The 21,285-nt window shown below is 34.7% G+C and overlaps 1 protein-coding gene across 1 annotated transcript in view; it reads right to left on the reverse strand.

Annotated features, from left to right (window-relative positions):
• Positions 1-1,664: 1,664 nt before the first annotated feature.
• Positions 1,665-21,285, reverse strand: part of UNC13C (unc-13 homolog C (C. elegans)) — a 191,721-nt gene continuing 172,100 nt past the window's right edge. The window contains exons 29-32 of the mRNA XM_010571811.1: positions 19,753-19,900; positions 4,891-4,983; positions 4,003-4,162; positions 1,665-3,066 (exon numbers count right to left, since the gene is read on the reverse strand). Coding sequence (XP_010570113.1) covers positions 2,781-3,066; positions 4,003-4,162; positions 4,891-4,983; positions 19,753-19,900 — 687 coding nt within the window. The 3' untranslated portion in view covers positions 1,665-2,780. The remainder of the gene's footprint in view (positions 3,067-4,002; positions 4,163-4,890; positions 4,984-19,752; positions 19,901-21,285) is intronic.

Genomic DNA, 21,285 nt, shown 5'->3' on the forward strand with positions numbered 1-21,285 from the left:
TGACAAATTTTGATGTAGAAGGTAAGTATTTCTCTGTTAAAAATGGTGAAACATGAACGTTACTGTTTAAAGCCGTAGATTATAAGGGTTTGCTTTACCAGATTGCCTGACTGCTTCTAGTGTGTGCAACTGAGGGAGACCGCTACGAGCAGTAATTGACTTCCTTGACAAGTTCAGTTTTTATTCCTTTATAGGTGAATCTCAGGGATAAACAGTTAAGTGGGTGGTGAATGAATACATTATGCACCAAAATGTGTGCCATTTTACAGTAGAATAAACAGCTACAGAAAAACATGATAAAAGTGCTCCAGGTAAAAACCCAGAAGCTGTCTAGCCCAGTCTTGCTGTTTTAATCACAGAGCCAAATGATTTATTGTGGAATTTTTTTTGCATTTTATCCACAATAATGTTCTATATTGCAGGAACCACCTCATCTCTTGATTATTCCCCCTTTTTTATTTGAGGCTGAGTCTGCTGATGTTTTCTTACATTAAATCTTGTTAACTGTTAATAGAGTCTGTGTTTTCAGTGTCATGCACTGTAGACACTTTGGGCTATACCTTGCAGAAATACAGAAAACAGTATGACTTGCACATACAAATGGAGATTTGTCAGGAGGCATTATTATACAGACTCAGATAAAATCCTCTTTAATTTTGTTGAAGTTACTGGAGCGACACCTGGACTTTACTTTTAAGTATACCACAACACACACAATACATCTGAAGCATTACAGACTTGGATTAGTTTCAAGAGTGATTTTGGGTCTCTAAATCCTTGGGAGAGTTTTGCAAGTATTTGCAATTACATGCAACCTATATTTAGAAGGTATTATTAAAGTTACATTCTCAGAGTTGTTTAAGGAGTCACTTAATGTCTAAATTAATGAACTACTTTTTGAAATGTGAAATCATCAGCATAACTTTTCACATGGAGAAATGGCTTTCTGAAGTGATGAGTTAAAAAAAATGTACCCATCAAAATCTCCCTCTGCCTTAATGTATTCTCCAATGCATAACTACCTGTGGGATATACACTAATAAGATAACTTGGGTTCCATCCCCTCCCCGCTATGATCTTAGTGTAGTGTTATTAACTCTCTAAAAGCTGTGCAGATCTTCTCTAATGTCTAAATATACTTATGGTAAATCTACTTTTTAGTATTCAAGCAAGGGGATTAAGGGTGTTGAAAGACATCCTTAAAATCTGATCTAAATATCTCTCAAAAGGATATCCTGGAAAGACTCTGGTTTACCTATGTGGAGTCACGTACTACATTTTTAAAAGACTGGCAGCAGCATACTAGCTATATGTCCTCCTTTATTTTTTCCCTAAACAAAGCTGAAAACTCCAATCTGTGTTATTAGAAGCACTTGTAACCAAAACCAATGACAAATATGTGTATTATTATAGAATATTCAGTGTATTATATGTATTATTACAGAACATTATATTTTTTATATATATATATATGCCTACCTTGTTTATTATCATTTGTTAGAACACTGACATATCAAATCTTACACTTATAAAAGAGCCAGATGCTAAACACTGGAAATTGTACTGTGATATATTACAAAGCTATATTGTAAGCCCACTGCATAGGCTTCACATGCACATAAAAGCTATAGAACATAAATAATATCAAATGACAAAACTAGAAAGCAGCTTCTTCATACTTTATTTTACAATGTCTCACTAAATATATTTACAGGACACGGAATTTGCTTTAGTGCAATACATAGTAATGTTGCATAAGTACAAACTGTTGAACTTTTCTAAAAAAAATAAAGAAATAAAGCACTTAACTGATGTTACAGCTAAGTATGTAAAGCAACGTTAATAACTCTGAGTGAAAATGCTAACAGCATCTTTTCTTTTCATAAACAATTTCTAGAAACAAACCACAAACCGGCATTACATATTCCAAACTACTAAGCCTTGTACAGTACCATATCATTTAAAAAATGATTTTTTAAAAGCACATATGCTGTACTGTATGGCAGTCTTTTTCTACAGATACTGACTTACTCTTTTAATACAAATATGATATAACCTTGGCAGTTTTGAAGAACAAAGTTATCTCAAGATATCAAACATCTGTAGCAAACTCTGATAAGCACAGCTTCTTGAGAACTTGCTTTAACAGCATTTCTTCACAGTGATAGTTATGAAAGGTTGGAAAAAGATTAGCATAAAATATTTCCATCCTTTTTCAGTTTTTATGCAAAAATCATTACTTTATATTGGTAATTATAAAATTACAAACACTTTCTATAAGTAACTGCATCTGTAGTAATGATAGAAAAAGTTATCAGCAAGATACCTAAAATGAGGCTTGCATAAAATGAGTTTGAAGAAAAGTACGTATATCTTTTTAAAAATAATAGTAAGGGAGGTAACTTAATTTAGAATAAGCAATACAGTAGTTTAACAGAGACAACTTATTTATAAATTAAAAAAGCTAATTATTTATTAATAAATGTTAAAAAATAAAGGAATTGTAATGAGGTGAAATCAACATTTAAAAAGATACGATGAAACATTTACTCTTAATCTTAGTTTTGGCACTTCATTGGAACAATTACTTTACCAAAGACCAAAATATGTATAAAAGGTATACAGCATCTTGACATACCTTGCAAATATAGTACATAAGTACTGGCAAACACTGAAAACATAGTTAAACATTCCCACGGATTTGCACATGCATGCACTATTCGGACAACAGCATTGTATCTATGTTCTCGGCGGTGACAATCTTGCATTACTTGGGTATTTTAGGCTATTTCTTCAGCAGATCTTGTTTCTGATTTAAGTCTTACAAATTCTTTAGCAACTTCATCATTGGTCCTCTGAGAAAGTATTCTAAGAATTGTTAACCCAGTTTCATCTACAGAGATGTTTCTCAACAAGGGGTACCAAGACGCACAGCTACCTTTCTCTGCTATGTTTTGCAGCTGAATAACTGTCATTCCTATAATGCGATCTTCCCTAGCAAAGCAGTAATCTTTCACTGAGAGGTGAAGTTCGTAGGCTCCTGGCTTATCTTCATTACTCAAAATGCTGCATGGATTGAAAATATAAATTTAGAACAAGGAATTCTGTTTAATTCCCCTAAGGAATGAACGTACTCTAGAAATCTTGTAAAAATTAAAGCGATAGTGGTAGTTTAATTTTTGTAGTTCCATTTTGTTGCAACAGAATATAGTTTTAAACCTTCTACACAGTTAACCTGTCAGATGCTACTGGTGATGTAGTCTCTGTTCGCACTGACCTGAACAGAAACGGAGAATTCATCATTCCCTCAATATCTGAAATAAACATGGTTACCTTTCCCTAGAAAGTACCTAAAATATTCAACTAGTTCCACAACTATCACAACCACATCTTTAAATCAACTGCAAAAAATAAAGAAAATCACTGGCAGCAAGCCTCAAAAGGAGCTTTGCTGTCAGACACTGAGAAAGTGAACTCTGTCTTAGTCAGGGTCTCAGTTATGAAAGGGGAGGAGGAGTAAATAGGTGAGAGGTGCTATAAGAAGTACTAAATTTAAAACTCCAGGTTAGGTGACAATTTCTTATTGCTTTAAGGATTAAATAATAGTGATAAATTATACCATTAACCATACACCACCCTTTACATATTTAGATATCTCAACAGTCATAAAGGCCCGGATATCTAGCAGTAATAATAAAGGCTTCAGTCCAGATTGCCACTTAGGCAAATAGATTCCTAGATATATAAATAATTATTCCTGTGTAGGGAAATGTACATTTTAACCAGCTTTTGGAAGACTGAAAGCTTAGTGGTTGTCATTTGTCTTCATACAAAAAAAAGATACAAATTACTAAATAATTTTGAAGTGGAGTCTATATCTATGGACTCTGATGTGTATAGTGGCCTTAGGATTTTTTTTTTTAATGTTCTTACTGGTTTAACCACAAGAAATTCTAACAAAATTTGCATAAAATATACAATTAACAGACAAAGAAGACTTACAATTGGAAAGTTTCATTGTATTTTGGTGACCAGGTGTTGCTCTTTGTCTTGGTTCCGTGTTTTCTTTTCTTGTCACTTAGGTTAGGACCTAATATGCAGACTTCCACAAATGGCCGGAACATAGCTGTTGTTTGCCAGTGTAGATTATTAATTGCTACAACTATAAAGAAATAAAAGAAATGAAGTTAAATAAAATTCCATTGGAAGAGTTCCAATTAATTATCCAGCATGACTTTGTATAGCCAATGAAAGGTGACCTGAGAGATTTCCTATAGGATACCAATACCTGGAAGCTCAGGAGGAGTTCTGCCTGTTCTCTGCCAAGTAAGATTGACTACTTTCAGTTACAACAGTAGCAAATATAAACATATATTTTACAAATGCTTTACATCAGCAGCTCCTTTGTCTGCTACCTTCATTGTAATTAAAAATTCAGCTTATACTAATCTAAATGATACTGGGTTTCCTCTGGAATTCAGGTTGTGCAGAACAAAGGAATTTTGTTAAAAATGGAACTTTTAAAGTCTTGGTGCAGTCATTCATCACCCAGCTTTTCTACAGCTTTTGGAAAAATAAATTATATGCAAGCAAATCAGAAGTCTAATTTGGCACATTTGAATTTATAACCCTATAACTTTGTATAATAATACTTTTTAACTGTCTACACAGACAAGCATAGATAGTACTTACCTGCATAATCTTAACTTCTGGTGATGTTGAGCAAGGTAAAAATACAATCCTAGTCATCTGAAGCATACTCATAGCTTTAAAAGTACTGTAATACTTAACACTTGTTATTTCATTATTGGTATGTTTTACTTAGGATGTAGTGCTTGGGTGTTTTGGACTTTGTTGTTTTCTTTTTAAAATTAGCTATTTGAAACTTACCTTTTACAGTGACTTTATGCTCACCAGTTCCAGGATGTGTGGAGACATCCACGTGTATAGATATCTCACCCACTGAATTATTAGTGGTTTGACCTGAAATAATAATTAGTAGATTAGCACACTTGGCTTCTCAATACATCAAGAGAAATAGACAGTGAAAAAAGGTGAGCTGTATTTTCTGTCAGAAACACTTAGAAATTTCTGACATATATTTCACATTTAAGTGGGAATCAGTTATAGATTTATAAGTGATTTTGCCACAAAAGTACCTAGCAATTGCAAATGTCTATGTAAAGTGCCTCAGTAAAATAAAAAAAAAGCCTTCCATCTGGAACCTTCCATTCTGGTTAATATTAGGTGCATTTGCATCTTGAAATGCAAAAGTTGGTGGTTTTGTCAAACTTTGTTTGCATGTGCACCCCAAAAATCTTATTGCAAGTACACATTTGGAGAGTTATTTCTGTATTGTTATTGATTAATCCTTTGCTGGGGGTTATGTCTAAGCAAATTACTAAAGGTTCTGCACTAGCATAGACACAGGGGCTTAAAGAAAAAAGGGAAGGTTGCAGGGATGGCAGAAGAGCCAGGAACTGAATTTTGGAAGTATTTACTTTTGAGCACCAGTGCAGGTTCTAAGTCAGTTTGCTCATAATGATTCCTTAAAAGGACTCTCAGCGTGTATTGAAAGGTCCTTTAATGTATCAGATAATAACAGTACAATATTAACAAAATTGGGTGTGTTTACTTGTTCTTTAATTGGATGACTGTGAATGTTGAACTCTGTGAACTGTGTACTTCCTCCCCGGTGTAACCTCTGTGAACCATATACTGAAGCAAATTACTACCCCTTTACAACTGGCTACTGTTTCTGTGGGTTAGCAGAGGAAAGAATTTATCTTCTTTGTATTTATACAGAAAGTCCTTACCCACTGGTTCCCCAACCTTATATATGTGAGAAGAAGCAAACATTCCTTTAGAAGTTTTCCAGCAGCTCATGCAGGAATTAAGGAAGGGGTACAGAGAAGAGGGGTGTCTTGTGTAATCATACTGGGGAATTTTTTTTCCCCACCCTGAATTAGTTTATACCCAGAATATATTTTTTCCCCCTTTATCATGTGTAGTTTTTTCTGGATTTCACCATCAGTGGCTTCCTAGAAATGTGTTCTACAGTGATGTTTATTTGTTGTGTTGGCATGATCTCTAATTACGTTCTCTACACTGGTTGAACATTGGAAGGTCAATTAAATACTCTTACCCCAAGCGTTACTGCTTCAGAGAACAAGTTTTTTTTCCTGATTCATCAAAATGTGGAAATTCAGTGCTCAATTAACTTGCTCAGAATCCTTGAGCACTGTTCTGCATTTTCTACCTTTCAGGCGAGTTTGGCTTGCAATTGTCATGAATCCACTTTTGAATCATAGTCAACAGTGTTTTAGTAAAAACTGTACAATCTCGGTATCTTAATTTGGTTATAGCTGCTACTTCTGAATTTTAGGATACCTGTACAAATTTTGCTGCTAGATGTATTTCAGTATCAGCCAGAGGGCTTGGACCACTGCTTATGTGTAAACAGGCAATTTGTTAGACATCAGATTTTTAATGACAAAAGTCTAGTTTCAGTAACAGCCATTAAACTTGTTGTATTTGGATAATTAGTTAAAGCTGCACTATACAAGATCTCTAATTAAGTTGCTGAGTCATTCTACATCTTGTTCACAGTAAATAATACAAAATTTTTTTTAAGAACATCTATAAAAAGATAGGAATGAAATGGGCTACAAAAGCTAAATAAAATCAGTAGAATAGCTTTATTTAGAAGAGTAAAACAATGTATTATCTGACTGTACAGTAAAATTAGCTTTTATTTAGCAAGAGAAAGGAAATACTAATTTGGTCAAGGTCATACAGTTAAAGCTGATTTCCTTTTCTTTTGCAAACACATTAGACCATGTGTCAGTGAGTAGTATAATATTGACACTGAGTTTCTGCTGCTTGAAATAAAATTTATTTATGAATTTAAAAAAAAATTGTTTCGAATGTGAAGTGCTATATAAAATTATTCTGTCCAGAAAAACAAGATTTTAAAAAAGGCCTCATTTTCATTATATAAAATGTGGTGGTTTTAATGGAGTTACATTTAACCCAGTGTGCTGACTTGTGGGAAAACACCTTCCCTTATATTTGTGTGGATTACTTAACTTGAATTAAATGAAGACACCAACTTTTTTTTTTTTTTTTTTTTTTTTAAACACCTAAAATTCAGAAGGCAGCTTATCTGGACTAGTACTCCAATACTATATATAATATATATTTATATATAGGTTATTCTCATTGGCTTTCTGATGCTGTAAATTAAATCAAAGAGAGTAGAGACTGGAGCTTCTAGAGCATAAATCTGTCTTGTTCTTTCGTATTGTGAAATTCTACCTTTTCAAATTCTCACATACTGCACGGAATTCAACCTTAACAGGTTCTTTTTGTGGTGGTAGACCTTTTTATGAATAATGCTTTTGATACCACATATAGCCATCCTTGACTATGGAGTTTGAGTTAACACACTATAAGTCATTAATCTTTTGTTCTGATTAAAAAGCTTTCATTGCCAAATTGGACAGGAGAAGAGAACCAGGAATTTGTAAAATCTAAATCATAGGGACACTGAATGGATAGGATAAACTGAATGTACTGAGAGAAAGTATAAGAAGTTCTCAAACTCTCTCCCAATCAAAATTTATAATAGTTTACCACTGACTGCAGTGGAAGGTGAGTCAGGCTGATCCTGAATATCACTGAAAATATCAGCCAGTGTTGATTGCTTGTTTTAGCTTTTAGCTTAAAAAACCCCAAGCCCAAAACCTCTTTAGGAGAAATCAGAAATGTTTTAAAAGAAAACAATTAGCATTTTCATTAGATAGCTTATGCAGCAACCTGTGGGTGATGGTAATAATGGAGTGTGCTGTGTTAATCTGTAATAATGACACATTAGATTTTACTGCGACAAAATCTATGAATCTACAAGGTAAGTCTTGTTCTGTTTCTCCAACTTTTTTATTAACTATGCAAATATATCCCTGCAATGGTCTCCTAACTGATCTTTTTCTTTCCTTTTCCTAGTAGTCCATAATTCACAATAGTGCCCTAAGTAGTACTGCAAATATATAGTGGGATTAGTCATGTGTCTATAGTACTGTTTGATACGGTTATAAAGAAATCTGTGTAAAAGACCATACAGCTTTATACTGAAAACAGCTGACCTTAAAATGACCCTATATTTCACTATTGCTAAGGAAACTTCTGCAGCAGAATGTCTTAGCCAGCAGAGACAATTTCTAGTGGAGTCTAGAATATAAGCATGGTTTCTTTCAGTTACCACCCCATCCATCTTGCATTTGCTTCCCCCCCCGCTTTCTTTCTCTCTGACCTGCTGAACAAACTAGAGATACAATTGTAGGACATTCAGTATTTGCTTATAGCAGCTTTTGTTGACATTCAAGAACTATGGCACTTCATTTTAAAGACTGATCTGTCTTTTTCTGCTGTTTTGTTTTCTTGCTATCAGTTCTTGTAAAGTCACAGCAGGAATTAGGGATTTTGATTGCACTGTAGAAAGATCCGTTTATCCTACCACATTTAACAAGTCAATTTAACTGACAACAAATATCTAGCCCTGCACTGCAGAGGATGATTGCACTTTTCTTCCTTTAGTACTGTAATATATCTCATTAGAAGCTTAACAAATTTACAAATAATGCTGCCTGAAACCTTGTGGTTGCTTAACTATTACTGCTTCCACTCTGAACTCTGCTTTAGATTTTGTTAGGTTATTTATATGAATCAAAATACAGCAGCCTCTCATAGGTGGGTTTTAAAGTGATCACCTGCATCTAAACTGCAGTCATTCTATCGCAGCAAACAAACTGTAAGGAGTGAAAATATTTCCTCTGGCCAAAGGTGCTTGCTCCTCAATAGACAAAATGTCCATTTAGCACCTGGAATGTCATCAATGTGATAGTTGTTATAGCCCTAATGATCTTGACAGAAGAGAGCCATTTTGGACCACGGACCTAGTCAAATGTTTCTCAGTCATGATAGTCATATTGGCTACATATGCATACAGAAACTAATTGTTCTGTCTTCTATTCCTTAGTATGTACCCTTGGAGAAGTGTGAACTTGTGGACTCAGGTAGGGAAAATAGCAGAAAATACAAGTGGAAAAATGAGTCATGTATATTCTGTAAAACTAAACCAGAAACTATCTATATTCTCTAGAATAATATTCCTGTTAAATGCCAGTGACTTCTACTGAAATAGTCTGTGACTGTGGACAAAAGTACATTTCTGTGAAAGGGGTTCTTTGTCCTGCTTGATCCTTTAGCAGCAAAAAGTTTGAAAAAAATTTCCTGTCAGGAGGACTTTGGAAACTAACTTCTAGGTTTGCATGAAAAAAAGAGCCCAGCAGAAATAAATGGGATTCACAGAAAATGAGCTAGCATCCTTGAAATAGCAGGAGCAGTACCTCTGATGGAGTGTACTTTCCAGTTGCTCTGGAAATTGGGGCATGGAAACTAGGATGCTTTCATAATTTCTTGGGGGGGAAAAAAAAAAAAGGAAAATATTAAGAGTAGTCTGTTTTGGGGCTACTAGGAGCATTGGTATGCAGCAGGGACCTCAATAAGAGTGGTAGAACACATCTGAGAAGCTGAGCTAATCATTGGACTGTTCATAGGTCTCAGCTCTGACACTCCGACTACCAGAGTTATGCTGCTATGAGTATTTAAGATAGTAGAGTTTGCATACATAATTACTAAAACCAGCACTGTAGCTATGGCCAAAGTTTGCACTATCTATATATTCTAATATAAACATAGGAAAGTTTACATAACAATGCAAATTCTCACACAGAAGTATTTATGGAAGATAAAATTGCTGTGTCTGAAAAGGTATTGCCTGACTTACTTATCTGTTAACAAAGTTAGTTTTTATCTGGTATTGTATTCAAATGTTAGCAATCTTGCAATCTGTTCTAGTTACAGTTCAGCATGGCAAAATTTGGTAGCTATAAGAAAGCGAAACACAGCAGCCTTGAAAACCGAGCAGTGAAAACCCAGTAATTTGATGGTGTAAAAAAGTCAGACAGAAATACATAGTACTGAACCCTAAGAGAAAAAAAAATTTGTCCCTGCACTCAGTCATACGAGCCTTCTCTTTAATCAATCAGCTCTGTGCCTGTAGTACAGAGTTTGAAAATGGTTGTATAATCCTGGGTTAACATATTGTTTCATTATATGGAACACCAACTATCTTATGTTCTATCTTATGATAGCAATTCTTTCTTTTGGAAATGCTTTAAGATCTTTTGGTATTCATCATTCTTCCTCCTAGTAGTTTCATGTAAAATCCTTAATCTGGAGAAGGCTTTATTTGAGGGTCTGTTTCTCACAGCATAAAGAATGAAAGTAGCAAATTGTGTGTCAGAGAGGGAGAGAGATATTAAGGGGGCACGCTTGCAAACAAGGATTCTTTTTCTGCTGCGAAGTAATCTAGTAGCAAAAGAGAAGAATAATGGAATGTTTTTTTTGTTCTTTAGCTAGAGGCATATTCTTTTTGTTTCATCCAGTAACAGTTAGAGCTTTCAATAAAAACAGATTGAATTCTTTTTTCTTGTCTTTCTTTTTAATTTTTTTTTTTTTTTTTACTGTTGAACTCCAAAAGCATTGATTGTTAAAGTGTTTGTGGTCTGTGCAGTGTCCTTTCTTGTTTAGTGGTGTTTGCAGGGATAATTCTAACTATACAGTCATATTGTAAAAGTAAGACTCACTTTTTTGCAAAATATTTATGAGGACAATATGCAGATGTTCTTACACCTTCCATTGTCTCTACAAGTCTTTCCCCAAACTTGCATTGTGTTCACAAATTTCATAGGACTTGCTTGGAAACTTGTGTTTTATTCAAAAATTTCTGGTTTATTCAAAAAAAGACATCTTGGCAGTTAGCAAGCTGGATTGTTTTTTTCCTATACCTTCTGTCCAGTTTATAGATCTGTTGAGCCTTAAGTATATGGTTAAGTTGTCAGAGTGTATGCATAAGAGAGAGAGTAGAGATATGGGACAAGGAGATATAGTCAAAACTGGAGCTTTTTGGAAATTCAGGCAAAATTCAGTAGAAAAATAAGGGTTGGACTTTGTCACCAAAACCAGAAGCTGGGTGTCCAAAGCCTGATGTGGATCTAGATTCATGGTCTTTTTCAGCTCAGGTTCCAGAGAACTCAGAAATGTACTATATCCCCATCCTAATGCAGGAAGTTAGGTATCTCTGAGGAGAGAATTGATTCCATTTCTGGAAGCTGGAATCCGTCAAGCAGTCTACACAGTGTCCAAAAGAGATCGATGTCTGTTCTCAGGTGTTTGAAAACAGAGCTCCTATTTGTATTTGAAAGGCTTTTATACTATCTGCAGTCATTACAACGTAATAATCTATTATTTGCTTTGAAAGGAATGCCCTGAATGTCAGAATTTATTGAATGTATAAAAATATATTGTCAGAAGTTGTTTACTTGAATTTACTATTTTTTTTTTCTTCACACAATTATATTCCAGTTTTCCATACATTCATGGTTCCTTACATTTATTGAAGGGCTGAAATGACCCCTAGGTTGAGAAAATAAACATGAATTAAGTATTTTACTTTATGTAAAGGGAGTACTTCATTAAACAGAAAAGAAATCTGAGATTTACCAAACACCCATCTGACTTTAAATACTAATGTGTTTTGCATTGAAGCAATCAGTGCTTATATAATAATAATGATAACAATAAAAAGGTAAGATGAAATTTGACAAAAATTTGGTTTTGTTTTTTTTTTTCTTTTGTTCATCTTGGAATTTCATAATTTGCTCATTACTCAGATTCATATTACCATGTCAGTGTTTGGTATTTCTCTTCTTCCAGTTGGCATGGATCTATAATCAACTTTAGATTATTCACATTGTTCCTTTCTGCCCTACTTGAACTTTTCAGCCTTTCCCTTTACTTTATAGTTATTTGATCAAGTCTCTCTCTGTATGTCTGCACTGCCTCCTTGTAATGTCTGGGGTTGTTATATTTTTATAGTTCTGGGGCTAGATGCTCTTTTAAAGACTGTTTTCTTTCTGGACTTTTGTAGCTTCTTGACTTTCTCCTCCTCTCATACAGGCACTCATAAAGTTGTTGCAAGTGGTGACTTTAGCAGTATTTTTGCCCCATAGTAGTCAAAGATAATAAGCTAGGCTCTAAAACAATCTTTATAGCTGTATTAAAAGTTCCTAAATCTATGGAGGTTTGCATATTTCTCTCTCCCTCTCTTTTTTTTTTTTTTTTTTTTTTTTTTTTACTGTGGCTTCTAGGATTCAGGATTTCAAGACCTTCTTTACCTCTCTGAGGATTAGAAATCTAGTTTGGAAGAAAAACAACTACCTGCAAACTAATCATCATGCATGACATGATTTTAGTACCTGAGACTTAGAAAAGCTCACTAAGCACTCTAAGCCAGGCAGTAAAACCGCTGAACAGGCAACATTGCTGTGTGCTAACCCTATCCTATCCCATTTGCCAGCTAGCTGCTTCAGCATAAATCTGACCATTTATTTAAATACTGGACCTATACTTTGACCTTATTTTCTGTATAGGACATAAGAATGAAAAGGTTGAACCAATATTCAAGCTTTCACAGTACCCAGTCCTCCAGGAATTACACAAACTATGAAGTCAGCATTTTAATTCAGAGAAACATTTGTCATGATCTGATTAACAATGCCAATAAAATACATATATTTGTCTGGGGTTCATCTGCCAATTTATTAGAAGACAAAAGATCAGGGTGACTAATCAAGTTAGTTTCCACAGGATGCTGAGGCTTTCTGTAATTTAGAGGAAAATCTTGAGTGCATGTTTTAAAATTTTCATTTAATACTGACTTTCAGCAACCTTTCTTTCACCAGGCTGCCATGAAAAGATTTAGAAGGTTTGTATTTGATTAGAAAACAGGAATCATTTGTCTTAAGGATCACTTGATGTGAAGGTATTAAGGTTGACAGAAGATTCTGCAGCATCTGTAAGCCTCTTAATTGTACAAAGCCACACCATCAAAATACATTCTCTCCTATTTGAATTTCTGTAATGTCAGACAGAGTGATATGAGGAATTCAGAGAGCATAATATAAAAGCAGAATATTATTCTGTGAGTAGAAAGTACTGGTTTGAGTGTCAGGGTGGAATCTCCCCTGTTAAGGACTTCCCCTTCATCTCTGCCTAGTGTAAACCATGCTTCATGTGATGAGGGCTGGCAATTGCCCAACCCCGTTATGACCCTCTGTTACCTGTAGCCACTTGTAATGTCCGTACGGTAAGAAACCAGGGATGAGCCAGCTTTGACATGGGAGATGAGTATCCAGTTAGCATTATCCATCCATCCCTCCGTATGTGTGTGTGCATGTATATGTATATATACACACACACTGTCCAGCGTTTTAACCAGACAACGTGCAGGCAAGTATAGCCTCTCAAGTTAACAGGTTTACGTATGTAGTGAATGCTCCACTGATACCCTTAAGTTATTTTTTAAAACTAATGTCATAGAACTGATGGATAGCAGTAGCTTGTGTTAATTTTCTCAAAGACTTAAGATAAACTGTAATATGCAACATATTTCTAATTTAGGTGCTTTACTGTTTCTTTTAAGGAGTAACCAAAGAAATTTTCTATTGTGACAGCCTCTTAAGTGAACATTCTGTAAAAACCTTATGCTTCACCAGCAGTCTGTTTTTTTTAATATGTGAACTTTTAAAATATTTATTTTCTGCCACTATTCTGAATGCATTTATTTTGATATTAGCATATGCTAGAATACTTCTACTAGTTGTAATACTGCAAGTTTCTTCATTGTTCTTATGCTTTCTGTTGTTCATTACTATACATTCCTTGCAATTGTATGCTGATTTCTGCAGCTTATAATGCAGGTCTATTTTTTTTTCTTTCATGAAATAAGGTTGTGTAACACATGATTGTGACCTCAATTTGAAACTACAGTGGATGAAGTAGGGATTATTTCTTGAGTTAAATTCTCTCTAAAGTGTATGTTATGAGAGAACTGGAAATACTCTGTAGTACTTAAAGTTCATGATAGAATACAGGTATAGCTTTCAAAATATGACAGTTAATACAACAGTTTTGACACACAAAAGAGCAGGAAAAAAAAATCCTTTTTTGCTTATAAGAGCTGTTAAATGATTTTTATTTTCTGTAGTCTGATGTCATCTCTCTGCTTGCCTAAACTATAGTATGTTGCTGTTTTCTAAGTTAACTATCAGTTTAGTATTTAAATCTGATTCTGTATATTTAAGAAGACAGAAGATAGTGAGGTTCTGCTTTGTCTTGCACTATTACAGGTTGCAAAGGAACACAAAATTGAATTTTGGTTTGGCAGTTGAAAAGAATTTCTCTTCACTTTTGATCATGTAATTTCCTTCCCTATGTTGGTGGCTTCACGAGACAAGTATGGAGTTACTGTTACAGTTACTCATTCTCATTAGGTAAATACTTTTAATTCTGCTTATTATCTTTTCTTGTTTTCGGATGCTGCTTCCCTTTTTAGCTTTCAATTGTCCAGCACAAGAATGAAGAAATCCGATACAAATCAGCTGATGTGAAAGAATAGCGTTTTCTGCAGCCATTTAAATGCTCAAGTAGGGATTCTAGTATGAGCTCCATGTTGCTCGATGAGTATTGATTTTTCTGCTTAAGTTATACAAACTCTTTAAAGTCAAGCTAAAATATATATTGTAGTCCTGCCGCTATGGGTTGCTATGTTGTATACCTTACAATAACAGTAGCATTCTCTAATAAAGTTTATAAAACTAAGCTGCTGTAAATTTGTAGGAAAAAATATTTCTTTAACTATTTCCAATAAGTAACCATTTTAGATGCTACAGTGGCAATAAATAAGAGCAAATTCAGGACACTGTAATGTTTGAGGTGCTGTCTTTTTATGTAGTTTGCTAAAACTAAAATCATATTTGTCCAAATGTTATTAGAGTTGATGCTAGCCAAGTGTAAACATTCACAGAGTTTATGCAATTACTGAAGATTTAAGACAGTTGCTAAACTAAACCACAGCCATAATTGTCCTTTTAATTTGATATCCTTCAAGTAGTCTAAAAGCTGAAGGTATAACTTAGTTCAGTAAAAAGGTGAGTGGCAGGCTGAAAGTTCTCTCTTTTTTTTAGGAACAAATTTTGAGAAGCATCAGCAGGACTGGTCTGAGCTTTGAGTAACAGTAAGTCAAATATACCATAGAGTAGGAAAGTTTGTACAGTAGGGCAATAGATATGGATGTAGCTTTACTTCAGTGTTCTGAGTCTGTTCCTTCTTTTCTGAAATGGAGAAATACTGTGAGAGTTTGTTCTTTGGCTTTTATAGTTTTGTCTTGATTGTGAAAATGCGGTTGAATTTAGCTCAAGTTTAGTTAAAATCAGCTTGTCCTGCCTGAACTGAAATTTTACCTTTTTGTCTAGAGTTGTTGTATGTTGACAACTTGTATAAATACATTAGTGTACAAATACACGGACTTTTGCAGAAACCTTTGAGCTTTCCTTGATGTTATTCCGTGTTGGCTCGCTGGCTGCCACCCAGCTGTTAGCCAGCCATGGTGTGTTTTAGCCATACAGCACTGAACCCCCACGTCCCTGCAACTGAGCAAGGTTTTATAGGTCAGGCTTGGCAGTGCGCAACTGTTTTACAACTGATTCATGCTTGGCACAAGTGTAGCGTGCACAAAAAATTGTTTGGTCACAAAAGATGTTGAAAACAATCCATATTATATTCTGAATTATGCAAAAATGTTATCCTGCAGCTGAATTTAGAGGAGAAAAAAAAAATCACTTTTACAGTATGACGTAATGTGTATTATTAGTAGTGCCCAATCTAAAATTGACAATTTACAGTGGACAAAAGTCCAAAGGAAACAGAATCAATCAGAGATCTGAAACTCAGGGGACCAGCTTGGTAATGGTGTAGTGATGCTATGAGATTATCACTCGGCTGTGTTTCATATGCTCTTTACCGAGTTATCAATGACCACATACAGTGTGTAAGATACTAGTCACTCAGGCTTTTAAACGCAGTTCTGTTCACTAAACTGCCTTTAGGTTTTTCAAAATCCTTTAGGTCTACATCAATGTTCACTTTGGAGACTCTAAAAGTGACCTGCTCCATGAAATGGTTCTTGGCAGCGCTAACACTAGTGTATGGTTGAACAAGAAGAAAACCCTGATCCAAAAGAATGTGCTTACAACAGGCAATGCAGTATCACCTGTTTAATATTAAATGTGAACTTCAGATAAGTGGAACTAAATTTCTTTAGCAGTTTATAATTTCTTTGTATGTAAAATTGTAAAAGTTTTCCTACCAAACAATACTGAAAATTTATTTGCAAAAGAGAATGCTGCTCTACAAATTTTACACTTCTGGGCTGGGATTAAAATAGATCAAGTGCTGGCAGCTTTTGCTTATTTTCCTGGAAATAAAATTCTTTTTTTTTTTATACTAAGGGACAAACATAGATGTTTCCTTCCTTCCCCCCTTACTATCATATTGATACCAATGTTAAAATCCGTAAGAATCAGAGTCTCAGCAGTATTTAATTTCCAAACAAGCTGAAACTGTGTGGCAGATCTGGGATAGCAGTAGGGATGTAATAGGAGAAGAGAAACCTCTCTCTCCTCCTGTGCCAGGCAGAAAGACATGTGTTTAATATGACAGCATATGACAGAACTTAAGCTATGTCACCAAGCATGCTAATCTGTATTTGCTAATAGAGTTGGTACAGACAACGTTTTTCTTTTATCTTTCATTTTCATAGTGTGGTTACAGATTTGTTTTCACAACACTGAGTGAGGATTAAATTTACAACTTTCACGTTCCTTTTAAATGGCAAATCATTATATGAAGAAAAAAGAATAAAAGAAAAAGCAATGTTGTCAGTTACTCAAAAAGTTACTGCCAGTTTATGCTCTGTAGTGTCATTTACTTATTCAAATGCTTATCTGTTTTGAAAACAGTCTTGAGAGTCTGTAGCAGTGCTTTGAAAAGGAAAACTTATCAGAGTAAGATCATCGCAGTTAACATCATTAGTCCTGTGTGATAATTTGCTTTTAAAGCATACGTCCATAACAATAGCCTCCTGGTGTATATGAAAATGACAATAAGAGTTTAGCTTTCAACTATTTAGTGTATTGAAACCACCACATGAAAAACTATGAATCCCTGGGAGTAAGTCAGCATTTTAAAAGTTAGGAATGTTTTTATTAATGCTGTCTATGCAAATTGTTTCCAGGAAGCTATTTAGGAATGTGTAGGCACAAAGGCTGCGAATCAAAGCTCTGGTTCAAGCAATCATCCTTGTTTAGAAATGGTGCAAAAGCATATTCTTAGATAATTTGGTTATTCATACTGAACCTGACCCTGCATGTACATGAATATAGGAAGTATCAAGGACCGTAACATACACTTTTACATAGCTATTATGCTTTCTAGGTGGCGAAAGTAACTCCCCCTCCTTGCACCAATCAAACAAATTTTTGCCCTTCAGTTTCTTAGAACCACTGCAGTTTAATCATGGCAAATGAAAAAATATCTTCACCTGTGTTTAAAAGTAAGCCTGATTATTGTCTGATTCTAGTTGTCATTACAAGAAAACTGAGCATCCACTTTCATCTACATGGTTGTTATTCAATATGCTATTTTCTTTAAATCGAAAGTATTCTTTTTTCCATTGCTTTGAGTTTAATTACATCTAACCATCTATTGATTATGGATTGGTTACCTGCACAAAAATGAGGGCAGATATAAATCTAATTATATTTCAGAGAAAGTTTCTGATTTGCAGATAGGGTCATTTTAACTAAATGCTAATGATACAGCTACAGTTGTGAGGCTGGAGGTCGTAATAGATGAGTTTTTTAGTTCTTGTAAATGAGACATTAACGGATGATGAAAAGCTGTGAGTCACTCTTCCTTAACTTCTATTCCCAGTGGCTACACTTCTAATAATACTGGTGGGCAAATATAGGCATGCTAATGTATGCACAGAAATGAATACAGACCTCAGGCTGAAATCATGATGAAAAATCAGAAAATTCAAGTTTGTGGTTTAGGATTTATAAAAGATCTCTGCTTATGGCTACAACCTGGATAATTTTTTCTCCTGAAGTTACAATGAAAGTATGCATAAAGGAAAAGCAAAATATACTAGTAATTAATAATTTTCTGCCTAAATCCATACTGTTAATCCTATTTTTTTTTTGGGGGGGGGGGGAAGGGGAAGAAGAATCTATTCCTTATATATTAGTTTTACAGCAATTTTCTCACTTGTAATGTATGAATTATTAACAGAGATCCTCAGTCTAATATGGAAGCTTCCTGGGAAATAATTCCTTGGAATTAATCTTTGAGCAAGCTGCAAAACTAATGTTTCATGCTTTTTATACTGTGAGTAACATACTATATTTCACAGGTAAAAGCAATTGATTTGCAGCTTAACTGTCCGATTAAAACTTTTCTGATTCTCATGAGTGGGAGCAGGGTAATTCTTTATAGATCAGCAAATTGTATTCCTTCCCAAACATTAAGTGGTGGACAGGCCATTTTTACAAATGCCCATTACATTAAAAAGAAATCTAGTAAAGATTACTATTATGCAAAAATTTGCAGTTTCTAGAATGAAGAAACCATTCAGCTTGGAATATAATGCGCATTACCTGTATAAAAGCAGTTCTTGTATGTACTGTAGACGTATGAAAACACTGTCCTAGATTGATAAGAAAACTGGTAAGAAATAGCTTCTTTTTGAAAATAGAAGGAAACTTTGCCTAAAAGTATAACCATGAACTCTTGCCCTCTTATTGAAACCATGGAAAGTCCTCTTTTGAAATACACTGTTAATGAATGGTATATATATTTTAAATTAAAAGGACTTCATGTTTCTGTTTTTTTGGTACACTACACCAAAATTCTAGAGCAGGAAGAAGTGGCTTCAGTGTTGCTGATGTCCAGATTCAAAGTACACCTAATATCTATCATATTCTTGGATGTTCTCTGCCTTGGTTTGCTTTTGGGAAAGTATCAACGTTTTGATAAGTGGGCATAAAAAAGGATGTGACATTTTCAGCAGGATGATTTTGAATCTGAATTCTTAAACACACAAAGGAAAAAAAATCTAGACACGGACAATGCTGTATTTTAGCCTACAGAAACCTTCTACTCCTTTTGAACCCACAGATGACCTGCTAGAAGAAGTGTGCGTTCTGTAACGTGGAATCAGTGTGCTACATTAAGCACACGTTGCTCACAATTTATTGTTCTTAATCACAAAAGGAAACTTTAAGGGATATGTCATGCTTTTTGCAGTTATTTGTGATTAGTAATTAATATTCTCCAGCTCTGAATGTATCTAAAGCTGCCGATGTACTCTGTGAATTTACTGTGAATTTACGAATTTACTTTGTTTCTGCAATTATAATATGCACTCTGGTATGGCCTCTACAACCTTGTTTGTGTGTGGAGTGCTCCTATAAATAACCCTGATATTCAATGTTCACACAGAGCTATGGGACATATTCTTTATGTAAAGTGACAAGCTGATAAATACACTGCCCTCAGATAAGCTCCATTGATTGACAACAGCAGTTGATATGGGGTAACATCACATGGGCAAATTTGTGACAATAAACTCTAAAATACCACAGTTTTTGGAGAATGTGATTGGCAGCCAATCATTTAAAGCATTTAAAATGTAATTTGATGTACTTATATCTCTCTTATATCACTTACTTTGAGATGACTGAGTGTCTATAAACTTCTTTATCAAGGCGTCAGTAGTTTGTGTGTAAAGGCTAAGAGCATATCTCAGGGACTGTAGGTCCGGGCTCTTTTCCAGGAAATTCTTTTTCAGCCCACTCCCTCCAGCATGGAAGTATTGCTAAAATGAAAAACAAATATGGTCGTTCAGAGAGGCAAATTATCTGAGAGAGGCCTCAGTTACACAAATTTTAAGTAAAATTCTTACACAAACTTTAAAAAATAACAGCTGGCATGTGTAGCTAGATTTATGATTATAGCAGTTGAGATAACTGTCATCATCTCTACTACAGAGCTTCTTTCCAAAGGTAAAAATTTAAGTCTCGTGGGAGAAAAAAAATATACAAAATTTTAATTTTGGTCTTCATGATCTCAAGTATTTCTATGTCAAAACTGAATATATATATTTGCAGGGTTCTTTTATCTTTTGGAGACTGGAATCGTTAATTCTTTATCTAAAACAAAGCCTCTAAAATCAAGGCATGGTTTACAGCACAAGTAAAGAATATATTCATTCTGAGGGAAGGGGGAATTTTGTTAAAATTTTAAAAGAGAAGTTCCTATAATATTAAGTTTTGGATTAGCATTGCATTGTAATTGTGCCTGAAATTATGATTATGCTTTGGGAAATTATTAGAAATTCCATGGAAGTTTCCATGGTGATTATCTTTTCTGATTCCAATGTTGACCTGTTTTACTGTGGATATGCAGGAAATGTGTGTGTCATCCTTGAGTGACCACATTAGGGTTTCCTGGACTGTGAAAGGAAGAGGATGGAAGAGAAAAGGAGCTCATGGGTTGGTACTGCCCTTGAACATGGGGAGTAAATTTCATCTTTCAAAAGAGAATTTCCTTTGGGGCAGAACAGCTGTACCCACAGTTCTCTATGCGCTCCTATGAGCGATGCAGCAGTAACCCACTACACCAGTAGCGCTTCCTGCAAACCTAAGATGGGGGCAGATCACTCTGCAAGTGGTTGCACCAGTGTAGATGGAGATTACTGCCAGCTGTTCACCAAGGCCTGCTTACAGAACAGCACCCCTCCTTTTGCTGCCCTGCTTACACTGATAACTTGTGCTCTCTTTCTTCTTTTATTCAAAAAAAAAAAAAAAAGCTAAATTAGCATAAATACTTTAAACAAAAGATGACTCCTGATCTACTGGCACAGCTAGATTTGGAACAAAATATATGTTTACCACTTTGATGTCACACTGACTATGTAAACTATTGCAAGTATTATATTGTGTTTCCAAACCCAAAGCTGACTTCAGAAAAATTAGGATAGATTCTTCCCTTCTTCCTCCCTCAATGAAGAACTTTCCTTAAAATTTTATACAAAACAGTAGTTGATAAACTAATGCACTTAAGCTACAAAGAAAAGATATGTTGGCTACACAAGTTTAAAACCAGTGTGTTCTCTTTGCAAAGCATTTTGCAGTCTACGTTACAGCTCTAGGTCTCAAGATTGATGTATAAAGCTCCCACTAACAGCTAATGAGTAAAAAA

This window comes from Haliaeetus leucocephalus, unplaced genomic scaffold (genome assembly GCF_000737465.1).
Source record: "Haliaeetus leucocephalus isolate CR32 unplaced genomic scaffold, Haliaeetus_leucocephalus-4.0 Scaffold339, whole genome shotgun sequence".
NCBI lineage: Eukaryota > Metazoa > Chordata > Aves > Accipitriformes > Accipitridae > Haliaeetus > Haliaeetus leucocephalus.